We start from the raw sequence: 18,960 nt of genomic DNA, 5'->3' as shown, positions 1-18,960 counted from the left end.
CACCTGTTTTAGCTTTGAATGTATGGGGGTGGTGGGGTGGGGGGTCCTTGAGGTTTGTTGAGCAGCAGTTTGATAGGTTGACAATTCAGCAGGTTGCTTTGCTTTCCACACGGTGACAGAAGAGGGAGAGAGGGACATAGATGAGTGTGAGTGTGTCTGTATTGGCACACACAATCGCATGTCCTGTCCTTTGTGTGTGTGTGTGTGTGTGTGTGTGTGTGTGTGTGTGTGTGTGTGTGTGTGTNACAGAGCCAAGTTGAGATTTTTTTTTTTTTCACGCCACCCCTCTTCTACCGAACCCATTAGCCAATCCCTGGGCCCGTAATTAGGGCTGCCATTTTGATTGAGCGTGCGTGTCGCTCTCCAAATGAAACAACACTGTAATTATCTCATTATGCCTTGGCCTCCATCACTGACAACGGCAAATATTATCATATTAATGGCTGAAGACGGAGGCTGATTCTGGATAAAACATTGGAAAAGGGGGTGGGGGGGGGGGGGTTGGGGAGGAGAGGGAGGGGGTGGGAGATGAGCACCTTATGGAGATGTTTGGATATGATGGAGAGGCGATATATCGTCACCAATGTATTCCGGAGAGGAACTAGTAGTGAAGTTTATTCGTGCACCAACCATTCTGCACTTGGATCAAATCTTGGATGATGAAAAGTCAGTAACGGTGTACAGGAAAGGGAAGAGGAGGGACATAGGATGAGTGTGAGTGTGTCTGTAAACTTGCACAACAAAATCGCATATGTCCTGTCTTGTGTGTGTGTGTGTGTGTGTGTGTATTGTGTGTAGTGCTGTGTGGGTGTGTGTGTGTTTGGTGTTCAGACTGAGACGGGTAGGCTCCGCTGTTGTCATCAGCAGCTAATAACTGCTGATGATTACCTGTCTACAGGCCTGAAGCTACTTGCTATAAACACAACTCACCTAAGCTATAGTGATGTACAATTATCTCGGTGGAGCAGTGTGATATGAGACTATTTGCGACATGAAGACAGAAGGAAGGAGAGTCAGCCGCCATCCAAATGGGCTGACCAGCTGGGAGACAGAGTTAGCATTGCTTAGATTATATGTGATGTCCATGAAAAACTTTCAGAAACTAAACAAGAAATAAAAATACAGAAGTAGGACCCGGGTCGTGATAAAACAGGGTTAACCTTTTCAGCTGGATTGTGCAGGGAAGCAGAGACTGTACTTTGATTTCCTTTAAACAAATGCTTCCATACGTGATACATGGGGGTCTCAGACTGACATGTAAATCTTCTAGACTACAACTAATCAATAAATCAATAACAAGCCTTATTTTGCTACGTTGGCTCAACCACAGGAGTTGATACCACTTGAATCAGATGAGTTATTCCTCCAAGTATCACATTTCATCCATATTTCAGAGTATCTGACTATGCAGGTTGATCTGACGGCGCACTGAGAGAAGGAAAACTGGAGGAGGATGGAGACTGAGGGAGGAGAGGGAGAAGATGAGACACAAGAACAGGAAATGAAAGATGCGTCAGAAGACAGAATGAGAGCAAAGCCAAACAGCAACACAAAGACAGAGATGGAAACTTGGAAAAGAGTGAAAGAAAGAGCAGGAGAACTGGAGTGAGAACAAAAACCGACTGTCATATGAAAGGGAAGAGTGTGTGTGAGACAAGCAACTATCCCGTGGTGTTAGCCAGTGTGAGGGCAGACTAATTAGGAAGTGTGTGCCGCCGCCGGCAGGTTTGGTGACTTCTTCTTGCTGTGGCTAGCTGAATTAAACACAACACACTGGGGGGAAAATAGCTCAGGAAGGCAGGTTTTTCTGCTGTCTGCATGCTGGAGGTAAGCACACATCAAAGAGCGTGGTCAATGTTTAGTTTCCTGTTGTAATATTGGGAATAGAGTTGGACAGAAACTCAGTGGAGCTCCAAAATGGGAAGCAATGGGAAAACAAAGAGGGTTTTTTTTTTGTGCTGACAGAGATGTAGCGCTTTATACTCCTGCTGAACTCTGGTCAGTTATCAGCCCGCTTTGAGTCTCACTGAAACCTGCAGGAAAGGCTTCTATGATGGCACACTCGGAGCAAACCGAATCAGAAGTGGTCGTTGTCGTTTATGCAAAGATAACAACAGATCTAACTTGAAGCCCTAGACAATATATCAGAGGAGGCCTGAATACCAATGTTCTGATCATTTAAAGGGATAATTTAGTAAACTAGTTTTGCAATGGGAAATTATGAAAAACAGATATAAAAAAAATAAAAAATAGATAAAGAAATAATTGATGGAATAAGAATGAAACAGACATTTCTAATCCTCTTTAAATGTATCGTCTTCCAAAGGGAAATTTCCCTTTTTCCCAAAATTATCTTCCGACTTGTGAAAAGATATTGATAAAAATCCTTCAAGTGAAACAGACAGAAGAAAAAGCCTCTCTTTGGTCAAACTGACCAACACCCAGACACTGGTTTCATTTTAAAGGGTGAACTGGTCAGCCACTGACTGAACACTGTGAACTCCAGCATCTAATACAACAGACACATTACTCATCATGGATCTGTTTCCTGTGCACAGCAATAAAAATGAAACTTGATTAACTCACAATCTTACACTAGTTTCCTGCAAGAGCCATTTTCATCTGTGTAACTGACCATGAACAAAACAAAAGCTGGGAGCAGCTTGAATGCAAAACAGAAACATTTTAATTGTTCAGATAAAGCACCAGTAAAAGATAATGAAACTTTAAATGTGCAGGACACAAAAATGTCATATATATATATATATATATATATATATATATATGTTGTTTTCAAGGGAACAACATATTCTCTCTCTTTGAGCCCTACCTCAGGAAGATGCTACCTGACAGCTAAATCCACAGCAGAGAACCAGAACATGTACTTTCTGTCTGCAAAAAGTGAATTTGCATCAGCATTAATGGGAAGTCTCCTTATATAATATCTGCTTTGCACTTCTTCCAAACTGCTTGCTTCTCTTCTTCTCTGTCTACAGGGGAATGAAACTGTGTCTTCGGAAGAAAAGAGAAAGGGAAGAAAAACCAACACTATTCAGATCTCGTAAAGGGACCCAATCTACACCCAGAATTACCTTGTAGCTTCTTTTCTAATATATTTCAACAATTAGTCACACCTGTCTGGAGTGATTAGAGGATTGGACTTTGTCACGGCATGAGGTAAAGTCAGTGGCATGTACGCCTCGTGCCACTGCTTGAACTATGGTAGAAATCTGGGCGCATGTTCACTCAAGTGTCATTTACTTGTCGTAGCTTACAAGCTCACCTTCCTCTTTCCTCCTCATTTTCTTCGCACACTGGTGCATTTGAAAAACACACCTCTCGCCGGTCTTTACTCTCCTCTTTGGCCTCTCTCTTTTCTTCGCTGCTCTTTCATCTCATCTCTCTGTTTCTTGCTCCAGGTACAAAGAGTGCCTTCTGGCTAATAAAATTTGACAAGCATAGCTAACCTTTTTTCTCCACAGGTCAGCCTCTAGCATGGCTCTAATCAAATGTGACGCCCATCACTGCACACACCTGCCATTGAAGGCCTAATGAAAATGTCCGACAGTAAATTAAGTAGACAGCACTAGGAGTCCTCTGTTGAGGGCCTTGACAGAAGGGGGGGGGGGGCAAAACTATGCAAACACACGCAGGTTATGCATGGACGCGGAGGCATGGACACTTACCCTTGAAAACATTTAGATAAAGCTAAATGAACATTAGGGATTTCAGAAGCACACACTATCTCCCACATGTATAATGAGCACGTCTCTTCCTACAGCATCATTAAAACAGTGTCATGCAAAAGATGAAAGAAACAGACGCGTTGTTCCCTTGGAAACAATAAAAAATCTCACATGCCACAGCTATGAAGGAGTGTTTTGTAGGAGCACGAGGTACTCTGAAATCGGAGAAAAGTACGCTCGTTTGCACTTCAACTTATAGATGCACACACAGTGTCACACACAGCAACTTAGCTTGGACCAGTCATTTTTGTGCGGTGGTATAAAACTCACCGGACCACACACAGTATTGTTGCTAGGTTACGCTGGGCTTCCTTGCAGAAATATTACATGTGGGTGGCTGTGTGTGTGTGTGTGCGCGCGTCTATTTCTGACCGTGAATGAAAGGCACAGGGGGGGCGGGGTGGTTTCCAACCTCATGGCTGCCTGTGTGTGTGTGTGTGTGTGTGTGTGTGTTTTAACAGATGTATAGACTTTGTGAATGAGTGCCCTCGTCCAAGCCGCAGGTGGTCGAAGGTGAATGGAAATACTGGAGCCAGCAGTGAGGGGGGAGCATGTGTGAGTGGTGGATGTGGGATGTGAATGGGTGTGACCATGGGATACACCTGGCCTCATCCAACATGGCCAGATTTGGTATTTAAAGGAAAATTCTGGCTTATTACAACTTGGGTCTTGTCCATCATTCTCTCAGCAAACTGTTGGGAGTACAATTTAACTCTTTGCGTTCGTATTGTTTCATGTTTTTGGCCCTGTTGCACTTGGCTGTAGTGTATAGTCACACATAGTTTCATCTTTAACTGCAAGGAGCTATAGCTTTTAAATTACTTAAACAAGAGTAAATAGTGCAGTTATTGGGGACTACTTTTATCTGCGGATTAACACACATTAGTGACTATTTATTCTTATGCCAAAGTGTTGGATCCTTGTGGTGGACCATGAAATAGCAATGACCCTGGTTTGACCCCAGCTCCTGCTACACAACCAGCACTTGTTAGTACAGAAGGATCAATTCATTATTAGTTTTGGTCTTTTTATGGGATTTGTTGTGTCATTACTTGAGCACATACTTCTCGAAGAAATCACATGAAAACCAACATGTGCAGTGTGACCGTCCACTTACAACATTATCGGACATTTATTTCTGTCTTTCTTTGTCTCTGGGGAGCGCCATCACATACAGAGTTAACGAGATCCTCATCCATCATGCTAATGCTAAAGACTATCTGATATACATTAAGAGCAAACAAGGGAGGGAGAATGGACAAGTGACACAGTGAAAGAGACACAGAGACGGAGAGAGACTGAGGGAGAAAGCAAGGAGAGGGAGAAAACAGGCTGGTAATGAAGTACCCACCACTAGTGGATGAGAGCTAAAGTGGTCTAACAGATCTGTCAGGCTGCTAGACTGTGGCTAATTATCCCTCCTCCTCTTTTGTCTGCATCCTCTCCTCTGTCACTTCTTCTCTCTCGAATTTACTCAGCCTATCTAACACATTTTCTCTCCCTCTCTCCCTCCGTTTTGGCTCTGTCTTTCTTCCCTCTTTCCCTACACTCTTTTCCTGCTTTCTCTTTTCTCTCTCTCCCTCCGTCTGTCACTTCTTTCCATTCCCATCTGTCTCCTTTCCATGTCCAACCTTTCCCTCTCTGTATCCTCTCTTTCTCTGGATTAGATTGGGTGTCTGGGGCTTAGTTTTTGATTTGCAAGTCAATAGTAATTTCTGTCAAGAGTTTAAGTTGAGGGAAGTTTTAATGTGGCCTGTATTATTTCATACGGGAAATGATAAATTTGCATTAGAATCCTCTCTAGATTTTCTCCTTTCTCTCTCTCACAAGCAAAAGAGGCTGCAAGTTAAACTATCAGGTTTCAAAAAACTTCAGTAGTAATGATATGGAGGAAATGACAACCTTGATATGCCTTGAACTTCTGCAAGCATTAACCTTTCTGTTATACTCAAATTAAGGGGCTCTGACACCCCAATATTATACTAAATTTAAAGTGTTACTTGAATGCAAGTAAATATTTTCATTATTCTACTTAAATTGCCCTTAGGGGATTCCACCATTCATTCCTACCATACAGTAGCTGTAGGTGTATTCGAGTCATAAAATATCAAAAAGTGTAAGTTTATATGTTCAGGATCAATGTGAACAAACAATTTATTACAATTTGAAAGGAATATTAGAAAATCAAACTCCAGAACCCTGGATTTAAAATTCAATATTGACTATGAGCTTAGACTACAAAATGCCAGAGCATCAGAGAGAGTCAAAGACTTTGCACTAAACATTAAAAACTATGGCTTTATTATTTCTCAAGTTTATTATTTAACTTTTTGTCTCTTAAAATAGAGGGACTACAGTATGTCTCAAATCAAATTAAAGCTGAGATTTAGCACTTAAACCTGACAGCCATTGTTTCATTGCTTCATTGTCAACACAATGAAAACATGTCACTGTGTTCAGTGCATTTATATATATATCAGTCATCATATGACATCCATGAACACCTCAGATTGTCTTGAGTAATTCCAGTCATATTGATTTTGTGTTCATATCTGTATCTGTACAAGATGCATCTGGTGGTCTGAGAGGCGCGGCGGCTTGAAATTCAAACAACATTAAGTTGAAGAGACGGCTGAGCGGAGGCAACCTTGTGCTTTCAGCGATGTGTTGAGCTGCACCTGGGTGATTTTTATATGGATGTGTGTGTGTGTGTGTGTGTGTGTGTGTTTGCGCACATAAGAGAGAGGATTTATTATTTGTAGAACATAGTTTTGAAACACATATTGAGCCCTTAGCAGGATTTTAAACGAAAGGAAAAACATACAAAACATTAATATTCCTCCATATTTTATGCCTGGCAGTCAAACTGACCCCACACAAACTCTTTGTAAGTATCAACATGTTCAGATTGATACTGACATGTTCTTGTGTAATAGAAAGTAAAAATGATTTGAATTGCACTTTTAGAGATTTTAGCTTTGCTGAAGTCAAAATGATCACAGACGTAACAAAAGAGTTGCATGAATGATGCATTGCACTAGTGTGTGTGTGTGTGCATATGTGAGGCTGTTACAACAGTGGAAGCGTGCATTCATGTTTTATGCATTTACCGGCTTGGCGGACCATGAATGTAGATATGTGGAAATACTCTCTTGCTCATGCTGGTCAAGCAGTGGCTCCCGACCTTGTGTACACTCTGCGTATATATGCTGCAGCAAAGATGCAAATGCTATACGCACATTTAAAAAACAAACGCAGAGGTTTTACGCTACTTGAGAGGTAAAGCTATGAGAGAACAAGCAGAAATGCATCAGTTTGGTCCTCAGAAGCCTTTTCCCCAAGCTCATCCCTCCTCTCTCTCACCTGTCTGCTTGCGTGTGATGCTGGCTCTGCACAGCGGCTGGGTGTCTGGGCTTGTTGACCTTGGCGTAGAGCCCGTCCAGCTCCTCAGAGGAGGCCTGAGGCAGGTGATGCCCCGCTGTTGTTGCCGCAGGGGAGGGCGTGCGACTAATGAATGACTGAGGCGAGGGTGGCTGGCGGAAGTTGTTGATGCGGGCGTAGTTGGGGTCACTGTCGTCGTCTTCCACGTCGGGGAGGGAGGCCGGGTCCGGGGTGACGTGGCCGGAGTGGATCTCGGTGTAGCGTGGATCGTAGCTGTCGGACAGTAAGGGGAGGAGGCAGCTAAGCATGAACCTGAGACTGTGGTGCGACAGACAGTGGTGCTACACATACAACTGAGCAGTTATTTCGAGGAGCGGGCGGGTGCATGCTGCTGCATTCCTAACTTGTCAGGTAAGGTGTCAATAACAGCCCTTTGCTACACTGACAAATGCATTTCTATGATCGTGTGAACTTTCTGGCTCTCTCAACACTTCCTGTTTTGTAATCCTCTCTGTTTTTGACACTGAAAACCAACACAGTGATTCATACCCATCTCTGTTGTCAGGGATCCTGTCCACTTCCTCTTCGCTCAGGGCCTCCAGTTTGCTTTTGGATGCTTTTGCTGCTTCTTTGCTCTTGTCTTCTTTCTTCTTGCCGAACCTGGGCAACACAAGCAGAGACACAGACGCAACGAGGTGAATTTTAATTGACCTGAGTGATTCTGCGATAAGGGAAACTGATGGTGTGTGAGCTCATCCCTGCAACTTTCCAGTTCATTTCAATGATCTCAAAACCTCAGGTAGATAATACTGCAGTCTACCAAACATGCTTTTATTTTGGAGGCAAGGTTTATGCTCTTTAATAGGAGACTTTTATGATGAAACTATAAACTTCACTCGAGCAACACAGCTTGCATGAGTTGATGAAAGAGGTTCTCTAACTCACACAACATGCAAACACAACACACACTCCACCTTGCATCAGTTTTCCAAATGTTGACACACACATACACACTCCCGCTGCTCGACAAAATCATTCTTACTCCCGTGCATTCCTTCGTGGCTGTGCCTGGAAAAAGACAGCTTAATGATAGATATGAGTATAATGCCACAGCAGGCACTGACAATCCACAGTGTGAGTGTCTGTCTGTGTGTGTGTGTGTGTGTGTGTGTGTGTGTGTGTGTGTGTGTGTGTTTGTGTGTGTGGGCACATGAAAAAGGGGTACAGTTGTCGTGCAGCATATGGAGCATGAATATTTTAACATTTTGTCCAATAAAATAGCTGTTACATCACAGTGGGTTATGCTTCTCTTATCAACTTTGCCATTACGGCCATCATCATCATTATCATTCCGGAGCTCTTACTCTCTCATTTCACAGGGAAAATAAGTTCGCCACCTCTGTACGAGTTCAAATGAAGCTCTGCGTCACACTTTCAAGAAATTAACCAAGGCGTTTTCTCTAAATGTTTCATATTCTATCTCTTCGTCACATCGTCTTTCTCCCCACACCCGCCACCCTCTCTCTCGCCTCCTTCGTCTCACCCGCCAACCTACTTCTTTTTTTTTTCTCTCGCCCTCTCTTTTCCTTCGAGCTCCTGCTGAGCACAATCTAATGTCTGTGTTTATCTCATTAACAGCGAGGCACTTCTCATTACTGCTACAGGCAGATACGCAGCCTGAATGGTAACCTGCTGGCCTGGCTGAGTGCAGCACGCAGAGCTTCAGAGCTGAACTGAAACCTGGACAGGGATGCCACGTTGGCCTGGCACCATCCCGCACACCAATTAGTAATGTTTTTAGCAAATCTACTCACTTCGCTTTCATCTGTGTGGGTTACAGCCGGCCAGGTTGCTGTGACGAAGGTAATCAAGTAATATTATTTTGATATAGTTACTAGTCATATGGCTGGACACTGTGTGAGGTTGCTTATGTACACTGCACTTGTAATTGTAAGTATTGCATTCCCCCTCCTGGTCAATGCCCCTATCTTTGAAGCTCAACGTCCTCAGTTTGTAACACAGATTTTCTGTTCACGGCCGTGCATTTAACGGTGAACCCACACAAATTATTCTGGCTGATAAAAGCCTCTTCTCCTACAGACTGAGACAAATCACTCCCTCATTATTCTTACTAATACAAGGAGTCAGGTGACCTCACGTAGCTCTGCCCAACTTCAACCTGAGCTGAAGGGGCCTTTAAGGCTGAACTTAAGTGACCCTGATGACATCATCTGGATTTCTTTTTCAGCCATGCCGTATTATACAGCTGTTTTCGCCGGCTGCATAAGCTGAGTGCTCCCACCCATGACTGATCTTAATGTGTAAAAGTGGTATAATTTCCCCTTAAAGCAAGACAGGCACTGACTACACTTTCCCCTGATCTTTCTGCCATTTTAGGAAGTTTAAATCTGTCATCTGCAACATCCCTGTTTTATTTTTATTTTTTTTCTTCGGGTGATATCACTGGTGTTAAGCCCTTGTTGCTGTAATGTTTGTGCACCTTACTTTCTAGAGATCACTTGCCACGGAAACAGTGTGGGCGCTGCCGCAGCATCTTTTTTTCTGCAGATTTTTTTTCCTTTTTTTTTTTTTTTTCCCTCTTGGAACTATTTTGATTTTCTAAGCACTCCCACATTATGCCAGAGCCGCTAAACGCAGACTACCAATTACCTCAGTGATAACCATATAGAATGCAGTAATGGTGGAAAAGGAATATCAGCACTATTCATCTTAGTATGCAACAATAGACAATATAATTATATTACACATAAATATATGATTATCCAAAATCCCAGGTTTATCTAGCTGAGCTGCCAGGTAGATTCACCCCACCTCCACACACACACACACACACACACCCACACCCACACCCACACACATACACACAGCTTTAATCAACATGCCGAGGGGGCAGAGGTCCACAGTTGGACCCATCATTATATCTGCATTAATTAGGAAAGCCTCTTTTTCTCACTGCATTGTCTGAAAGGAGATGGAAGGAAAAGGAAAAAGGGGGAGACGTAGAATGGGAGTGGGACTCCCAATTAGAGACATGTACCTGCCATGAGGGAGGTGATTATCCCCCACTCTCCCATCATCTTATCCCTTCTTCGTTGCAAAAAGTCCCATCTTTTCCCATTGAGCCAACTGTTTGTTAGCGATGTCTCATTGCTTTCCTTTCTCTCTCTGTCTATTTTTTTTTTATTACTTTCTCACTGTTCTTTGTTTTATTTATTAATTCTCTCTTCTTAGGACTTTTTCTGCTCTGTCACTCTTTCAGAAATTTGACAGTTAATTTCCTGTTGAGAGCTCGACTGCTGCTGGATAAAAAAAAAAAAAAATGACAGATCTATACTCTGCGAGCACAAGCAGAGGTAAGTAAAAGCACAAACACACAATAAACACAAGTAACTCAGGCACACACACAGTTATCTAGATTGCTCTCACACACAGGTAAGCAGCCACGCACACACACACACACACACACACACACACACACACACACACACTCAAGTAGACAGCAATATACATCAACACAGGCAAACACACGCGGTAACTCTGTAGGGAACTGCAAACACTCTCATGGAATAGGACATCTCATTAACTTAGCATTATCTACCTACACAACCACTCCATCAAACTCTCATTAGGGGGACGTAGGGGGTCCGGGTGAGTCAGGCTGCTCTGGTGTCCCATTTAATACACTCCCCACTGTCACACGAGCTACTGGGAACCATTATTACTGTGTCGCTGTCATCATTAGCAAGCCGCGCCTGCCGTCACCCCTGCGTCACCTTGGTGTCACCTCGGCGGGCACGGGAGCCTGAGAGGAGGTGATGCTGGCTGTTCAGTTTGTACTGAACTCTGGGAAAGAGAGTTCCTGCTAGTGTGTTTGTCATGGTTTACACTATTAAAAAATATTTTTTTAAATTCTTTTTCTCAGAAGAAATTTGTCATACTTCTTGAAAAGCCAATGACCTCTCCTCTCCTCTTCTTCTCCTTCCTTTTGCCATTTGCTTGAATCACCTGTGAAAGCCCAAGACAGCCATCATGCAGTAGACAGTGACTAAATCAACACTCTGACTTGGACGAACGCAGCCAGCCAGTCGCGCAGGAAATTCGCTGCAAGGTAAGCTGGCTGCTAAGAAACTGGACTGACTGTAATTAAAACAGCTACTGTCATTCTCATTACTGAAGAGGGGGTGGGGGGGTGGGGGTGACATGCATGCGCTCAGTTAGCCATGCTCTAATGAGGCTCTATATCTAACATGGAGATCACAGCTAGCCAGTGTGGTGATGCCACCAACCTGACCTGTGCAATTAGCCCTTCAAGGAGGGAGGGACAGGGGCAGAGGGAGCACGGGAGCTCACTCTGTTAGACAAACTTAACTATTACACATAATTTTCTTAACAAAGTGCGTCAGGTACCTGCAGCTAAGGAACTAAACTAAACTCTCTGCGGACTAAACAGCGTCATTTTTGGACTTTTCTCCATGAAATGTCTCCAGAAAGCATCTCTTTGCATCCGTTCTCAGCGTTCGCCGCGCTTTGTTTCCTGCAGTTGTGACAACAACTCTGGCAGTGTGCAGTGTGAGTTGAGTGTGTATAGTCTTAATAAGCCTCCCTATCTGGTGCAGCAGGGAGTCAGTGGGTGGCTAGTTATCGCCAGGCATAACGAGGAATGTGAGAAGCCTGTCTGCCGCTGTGGATGTGTGCGTGCGTGCGCGGAGGAAGTCATGTTTTTCAGGACGAGGACGAGGCTTTAATTGACGCGTGTGTATGTGTACATTATGTGTGTGAGCTCACAACACCTTGGCATACAGTGTTTGAGGTGAGGCGCGCACACACACACACACACACACACACACACACACACACAAACTGACAGTCTCATCTCTGCAAAGAAGCTGGTTTAGCATCCTGGCTTCTTTGAGGAGAGAGGGAAGAAGAGAAGGAGCAAGGAAACAAAGCAAGGAAAATAATAACAATCCTTATTGTGGGTCACTTTTCAGACACCAGGTTACAAACCGCTTCACAAAACCAAACAGATGATGAAAAAACATGACGTAATACCATAAAGTTATGTACAATAACAACAATAAAACAATAAAGCAAAATACCAGATAAGAGTCAACTCAGGTAAAATCATGAAAAACCCCAAAAGAAACAAGTGAAAACTTAAGATTTAAAAGATGATTCAACCAGCCTTTCTTCACTCCACAGCCTCGGGGGCCCTGACTGCAAAGACTCGGTCCCCTCTACTTCTAAGCTGGGACTCTGGAACCGTCAAAAGAACCTCTGGCCATGGATCTTAAGCTACATACAGGCTCATGTGGAATAAAAGTTTAGAAATATAAAAGTGCAGGCCTTGAAGGAGCCTTAAAAGCACTCAGCAGTATCTTAAAATCATTGGAGTTCACGCTGCAGCAGATTCTGGATAAATGACAACGAGATCAGAAGTTCTGCAAATATTCCAGTGTCGGGTTTTCTGGCCAGTTGATTTACTTTTTCCTCCTTCGAGTACACAGGCAAGTATGTTGTCTACATTTATGCATTGGTGAAAAGCATCATGTGGAGCCTGGCAGCTAAGCTCTGTTGTCGCTGAAAAGATTTTTGGTTAAGGTAAATGGAAACAGCCACTGCAACTATGAAGGCGTAAGAAGATAAAAGCGTGTACGACAGGTTTGGCGTCTTTCAAATTTGATTTCTTGCAACAGACTCGACGTATTCGAAGGAAGGAGGAGGAGGCAGAACGAAGCTCAGAGAAAGTAAGAAAACTGGCCTAATATCCTATTTGCCTTGGAGAATGCATGGGAGAGTAAGACAGAGAGGTAAAAAGAGGCAGAGTGGGAGAAAGAGAGAAGAAAGCAAGAGAAAGGCAAAAAAAAGAATAAGTAAGAAAAAAGGAATTAAATGAGCAAGCGAGAAAAAGTGAGAGCTGGCTAAATAGCCTCTCTGCCTTGGAGACTAAAAGAGAGACACTAAGGATAAAAAAAAACAGCCCGTGAAGTAAGAAAAAGAAAGAAAAAGTGAGAGAAAAGAAGAGAGATGGATGGGTGAGCCAAAGCTCCTGTGAAAGTGCAGCTCGGCTGGGGAGGAATAAGGAGCTTAGGAATATATAGAAGCAATGCTGCTGCGTTCAGAGGCACAGGGAGAACAGTTAATCAGCCAAGCAGAAATGTTATCGCAGTAATTAGATTGCTCTGTATGTATTTGTGGAGCAGTGCACATATCTCGGTGGAGTTTGCAGTAAAGAGAGAGACAGATAGAGGGAGGGTGAAATAGAAACAAACCGAGGAGCCGGCTGAGAGAGAAATGGGAGGAAGAGAGAGAGAGAGAGAGAGAGAGATTAACACTATAGAGGGTTGTGATGTAACACGGTGCCTCCTTCTCCTGTTCTGGCAACGCGACGCTGCCTCACGGTGAGACTAGTCGGAAAATATTTCAGGCTCGGAATAGACAGAATAACAGTCGCAGGAGAAAATAGACAACAAGAGCTCTTTAAAATTGGTTTCCTGGTGGAAATGAGGATCAGGCTACAAGTGGACCGCCACCCGACAACAAAAGGTCACATCAGGCCACTGAAAGCTAGCTTTTGATTGACAATGACATTAACCAATCCTAGCCTTTCTTTTTCTTTTTCTTTTTTGCGGAAAGCCCCACCTCTATTCGATAATGAAAACAGCCAGGAGGCCCTGAGTTTTCACCACTGGGTATAATTAAATCTATTTATCTGACTTTCTTCTCATATGCCCTGCGCCGCATGCCAGCAATCTCGCCCAAATCAGCTCCCATTAATGGCTGATGTTAGCAGCGACACGGCTGAAAAAAAAAATAAAAATGGAGAGTGTGTGTGTGATAAAACTGCAGCTAAGAAAGATCCACCCAATGCTAATCGTAGTTAAAACAGCTTCACTTAGAGAATATTAATAATGTAGGGAGGAGGATGTGAGTGGAGGATTCATCCGTTGGTTCTTATTTTCATATCTAATACTTGTTAACTCAATTCCACAGTGAAAGCATCAGGAAATTCTCACCGGTCTGTGAAGTCAACAACCCTCCAACAAATATATAATGGTCAAAATGGGCGAAAGCATTTTAATTTCTTTTTCTAAATGACTTTAATCTTAAAGCTGGAGGAGAGAGGACGGAGGCAGAGAGACAGGTATGAGTACACAGCAGGTAGTCCCTAGAGGAGCAGACAGCAGATATGGAAAGCTTGTCTTAATCAACGCCTGGCCAGTCCCTCGAGTACTGATACTTCAAGTCAGACAAAAGATAGAGTGATAGAGGGGAAAAGGGAGATAGAGACAAAGAGAGGAGAAGGCAGGAGAAGAGGGAGGGGAGGAAGAGAAAAAAAGGCAAGGCGAACGTGGGGCTGAATGATAGGCAACAGGAAAGTTAAAGGGAGAAAGGGAAGATGAAAAAGCGAAGACGGGAGGGAGGGAGGAAAGGAAGAATAAAGAGAAAAGGAGATCAAAGAATGGACATAACGTGACAAGAAGAAGGTGATGAAAGTAAGAAGAAAAGACGAGGAAAAGGAAAAGAGAGAGTGAAGCAGGGAGGTGAGCAAAGTGGGGGAGAGGCAGAGCGAACGGGGGAGGAGTGTGAGTTACTGGAGTGCTGCGCCGTCCAGGGGCTGCGTGGTGAAATATGGGCTTCCCTTTAATTGTTTCGCATTTTGATATGTGGCATATTTTAGCAATTGCACACAAAATCCGTCACCCTCGGCAATTTGTCTTGTCTTTTCTCTTTCCCTTCCCACTTCTGTCAGAGGAAGCCATTAATATTTAATGAGACTGCTGGGCTACACGCCTCATTCTCACACCCTGCCAGTGTGGGAGGTGGTATTTGTTATGTTGTCTGTCTGTGTAGTTATACAGTCCAGGAAACAGCAGCCAGGTGGTAACTGGTGACCCCTCCATTCTCTCCTCTGTACATCAGCGCTTTAAAAAGTTATGGTCTCTGCACTGACAACAATGCACCCAGGGAAAGACTGTGAGACTGTGACAGTGTTGCAACACTCACACACACTTGTTTCCGTACACAAATGTAGACACGCACATTAACAGACCAGCAATAAAGCCTGTGGATTAGATGATTTAAAGGGTCAGTTCACCCACATTAAAACCAAATTAAAATAAATAACTAAAACCAAAAACTATCGCACCATCAGAGGTAATAAGTAGGAACCTATAGAAAACCTGAAACCCTGGACACCTGGTAATATTCACTGCTGCAAACTACCTGTGAACTCTGTGATGCTTTTTTTTTTTCTTTCAAATTCTTAGCATTTTCCCAGCTGGAGGCTGGGGAAAAGGCCAGGTCGCCATGACTCCAGATGAGAGCCACTGGCAGACTGGGAAAGGTTAGACTCTTGGCTCCTCCAGCCCTCCACACATCCTCAGACAAGAAACACTTAACCTTCTCCGTCTGGAAAGCAGAGGTCACGCTCTGTGTGTGTTTTAGTGGGAGATACGTGAGGGGGCACAAGGAGAGAGAGTGTGTGTGTGTGTGTGTTCCTGCATGTGTGTGTCATTAGCAGACCTTAAATGACAGAGGAAGTCCATCGATCACTCATGGCATGAAGATGACTGAATAGGACATAACCGCCATTGGAGGTGTAATCGCTTCCTGGCGCCCTGCGCCCTGCGTGTATGTGTGCATGAGTACGTAAGATCAAATGCTAATTGGTCGTGACTGTTTCCTGTGGCCACATGAATACCTTTAATTGGCTGGTGAGTGATGGGCAGTCGGCTGCTGAAATGCCGCTGAGCTGTCTGGCCGATACGAATGTGTCTGCACTTCAAAACGACCGTCCCTCAGGGTCAATTCAAATGTCATAACTCGATAGGAGCTGATGGATCATGAAACTGATCAACACAAATGGAAGTCTCAGATCATGGTCTCATCTGATAATTACCTTAGGGCTAATAATTCACTGTACAAATGTGGGTATCGTGTTCCTCAGCTGGATGAGTCACAGACGTTACCGGTAGAAATAAAAATGAAGAGTTTCATTCCTAAATGAGATCTCTGCCATTTGTCAAATGTGACAGTTACTTTGGTACAATGATTGTTGGCAGAAATCTAGAGAACATTACAGAGTGATTAGCTTTCTGAAGACTGCTCCTTACATAACAGAGGATGTAAATCAGTATGGAAAATGAATACACAATAGATAATCTGGTTGGCTATACAAGCTAGAAGGCTTATAATTAAACAGTATAGACTTTGTGGCTCCCACACTTCCTGGGAAACTCTGGAAGGAGGACGTAAACAAGTTGTTTAGAAGCCTATGAATAAAGTAATTAATTGTTCAACTGCTCTGCTGAGCTTCTTCATGGTCAAACTGCAGAGTGAGTCGGCATCCCTGCCCTCCCGCTCCCCTCCCTGCTCAACACCACAGCTGCAAATAAGAGGAGAGCTCTGAGCTAAACGGCTGAAGAAGAGGAAGGGAGGCAGGTGTAACCGGGGCATGAAAGACAAGAAACATAAAAGCCATTCGTGTGAGAAGAGAAGAGGGGATTTCAAGGGGAAGGCATGAGCAATGAAGTCAATGGCGGCGACAGAAACGGAGTGGGACCGAGGGGAGGGGAAGACGCAGGCTTGTTGTGACTGCCCCTTTATCAGCTGATATATATGCATGAGGATTTCCTCATCATCTCCCCTGTCAATTCCCCATCCCTCTGATATTTGACTGACAGCTCACATCAACACCAATATACCCACACATCCTTTCAGGAAAGCTGCCCATCGCGCTGAATGGAGGCTAGAAATGGGGGAAAAAAGTTAATTTGTTTTTCCGGCAGCTGCTGACGGTGATAGCGTCCGTGTCTGTTTGCCTCCATGGCGAAGTTGTAAATTAGAATTGTGCCTCAATAGAGAGTACAGGAAGCTGCTTCTGCTGCGCAAAAGCTCATTTTCAACAACGGTAAAAAAAATACTTGCCGGCTTTTTATATTTGGGGCAGCAGGAGTCTTACAGGGAGCAAATTGAGCACAAATGTGAATTATGAAAAGAAATAGCTGTCATTTTAAGACTACTTCTCTGTGAAGGGTGACTCCCAACTTGCTGTTAACAGTATTTCAATGTTACGGTACATTTCTGGGGTTGAGGGGGACAACTGCATTAGGAATTGTACTGGCAGATAAGCTTGAGAACCGTAATGGCTTCAAATGACAGGGACTGACTTTAACAAAATGTCAGCAAAATATAACTGCAGCGTATAATGTATATATCCAATCACATGCACATACAAACAATCAATTCTAGGTTCCTATACTTGCAGGTTAAAAGGATAAGAAAGGTGATATTAACCCTGAGTGTTATTTGCATGATTGCTGCCTCCATTTCGACCATTTCAACCTCTGCCTGACAAACGCAGCAGTGGACGAATAGACACTGCGGGCCTTCACTTCCCCTGTGAACATGTGTTTTAAGCTAGCTCTGATTAGTAAGCCACAGCGGTGCCTTCCCTACATGTCAAGTGTCGCAAAGAAAGTGATTGGTGGTTTTGCATACATTATTTATGGCAAGATAAAGAGATGGATAGAGATGAAGAGAGAGAGAGAGAGAATGCTTATCCACAGGAGAAAAGGTGTGTCCTGTGTGTGAAATGCATGGCCTTATGCATATTTTACTAAAGGGAATACCAACATTAATAAATACTCTCTCCAAGACTCCGCTCCGTATCAGTGCCGCTAACAGCCCTTAAATGCCAGATGAGATGGTGGATCAAAGAAATCCACCTGCAGTGCATTAACCAACGGTGGGATTAGGTAATGCACCTTCAATTTACCCCCATCGCAGCTTAGAGTCACTGCTAAGACACCCACACAAACATGTCAGAGGGATTTTGGTATGCCTGCCTAACACTTTTGACAACCAGGCCCCGTTCAGATAGTTCCATCCTTCCTTCTTCCCTTTCCTTCTCGTTCTTTGTGTTATTTCATATGTTTAAAGCCACAACCTGTAACACTTTCAAGGTTTCCATATCGCCAGTGAAACAGTGATTATATAAGAGCTATAGCCTTTTCATAAAAGCTATTATATTTGCCACACTAAACATCCATTGCCAAGTGTTCCCCGGGAAACGCACAGGAAATGACAGGTTTCACTTTTCTAGTTTGTTTGGAATAAAGAGGACAAGAACTGGGTTGTTACTGTTACTGTATTACAAGCAGCCGATAGCCGTCGTGCAGGAACAGGCGGAGAAAAGAGCAGCGACAACAGAAACTTCACACAGACAAAATCCACGGAGCAACATGTCCTCTGCTTGTTTAATTAGCAGGAGGCCACAGAGCTCATATTAGCACACTTAATTGTAGGAAATCATGAACTTGTGTGAATTCAAGTGGGACCTGTAAGCTCATTGTGTCTAATGTAGCCTGGTTAAATCAACAGTTCATTTAAGGACAGAGAGATGAACTAGGAAAGAAACAGTTAAGTACAGAGGGCTGAGTGAAGAGACAGAAGAAGGAGGTGAAACAGGATGAGAAAAAGGGCACGATAGAGGGAGGGAAGAAAGGAAACAAATACGTTTCAGAACAGTGAGGAGAGAGAGGGCTTATCATGAAACTAAAAAAAAAAAAAGAAGGGAGCAAGGGCTCAGGAAAGGGAATGAGGAGGTGGAGTGCACAATAACAGCAGTAATCCATCTGAAATCATCTTGCAGCGGGCCCCTCCACTTTGACAACAAGGCTTTGGTTGTGCAGAGTACAGCCCACCAGTGACTACCTTTCAACCCTGCGCATCCTGCTGCTCTGCGATAGGATAAGAGCGGAACGGACGGCGCTAATTGGCTTGCTTCCCTGTCGGATTTCTTTGGCGC

The 18,960-nt window shown here is 43.7% G+C and overlaps 1 protein-coding gene across 1 annotated transcript in view; it reads right to left on the bottom strand.

Moving 5' to 3' along the window:
• LOC111238716 (partitioning defective 3 homolog B-like) overlaps nucleotides 1-18,960 on the bottom strand; it is a 146,698-nt gene that overhangs the window by 32,168 nt on the left and 95,570 nt on the right. The window contains exons 21-22 of the mRNA XM_022768370.1: nucleotides 7,677-7,787; nucleotides 7,110-7,400 (exon numbers count right to left, since the gene is read on the bottom strand). Of these exons, the coding sequence (XP_022624091.1) occupies nucleotides 7,110-7,400; nucleotides 7,677-7,787 (402 nt within the window). The remainder of the gene's footprint in view (nucleotides 1-7,109; nucleotides 7,401-7,676; nucleotides 7,788-18,960) is intronic.

The sequence above is a fragment of the Seriola dumerili genome, unplaced genomic scaffold, assembly GCF_002260705.1.
Source record: "Seriola dumerili isolate Sdu_G_001 unplaced genomic scaffold, Sdu_1.0 BDQW01001556.1, whole genome shotgun sequence".
NCBI classification, from domain to species: Eukaryota; Metazoa; Chordata; class Actinopteri; order Carangiformes; family Carangidae; genus Seriola; species Seriola dumerili.
The sequence above is the reverse complement of the archived record's forward strand: the minus strand, read 5'-3'. Positions and strand labels throughout refer to the sequence as shown.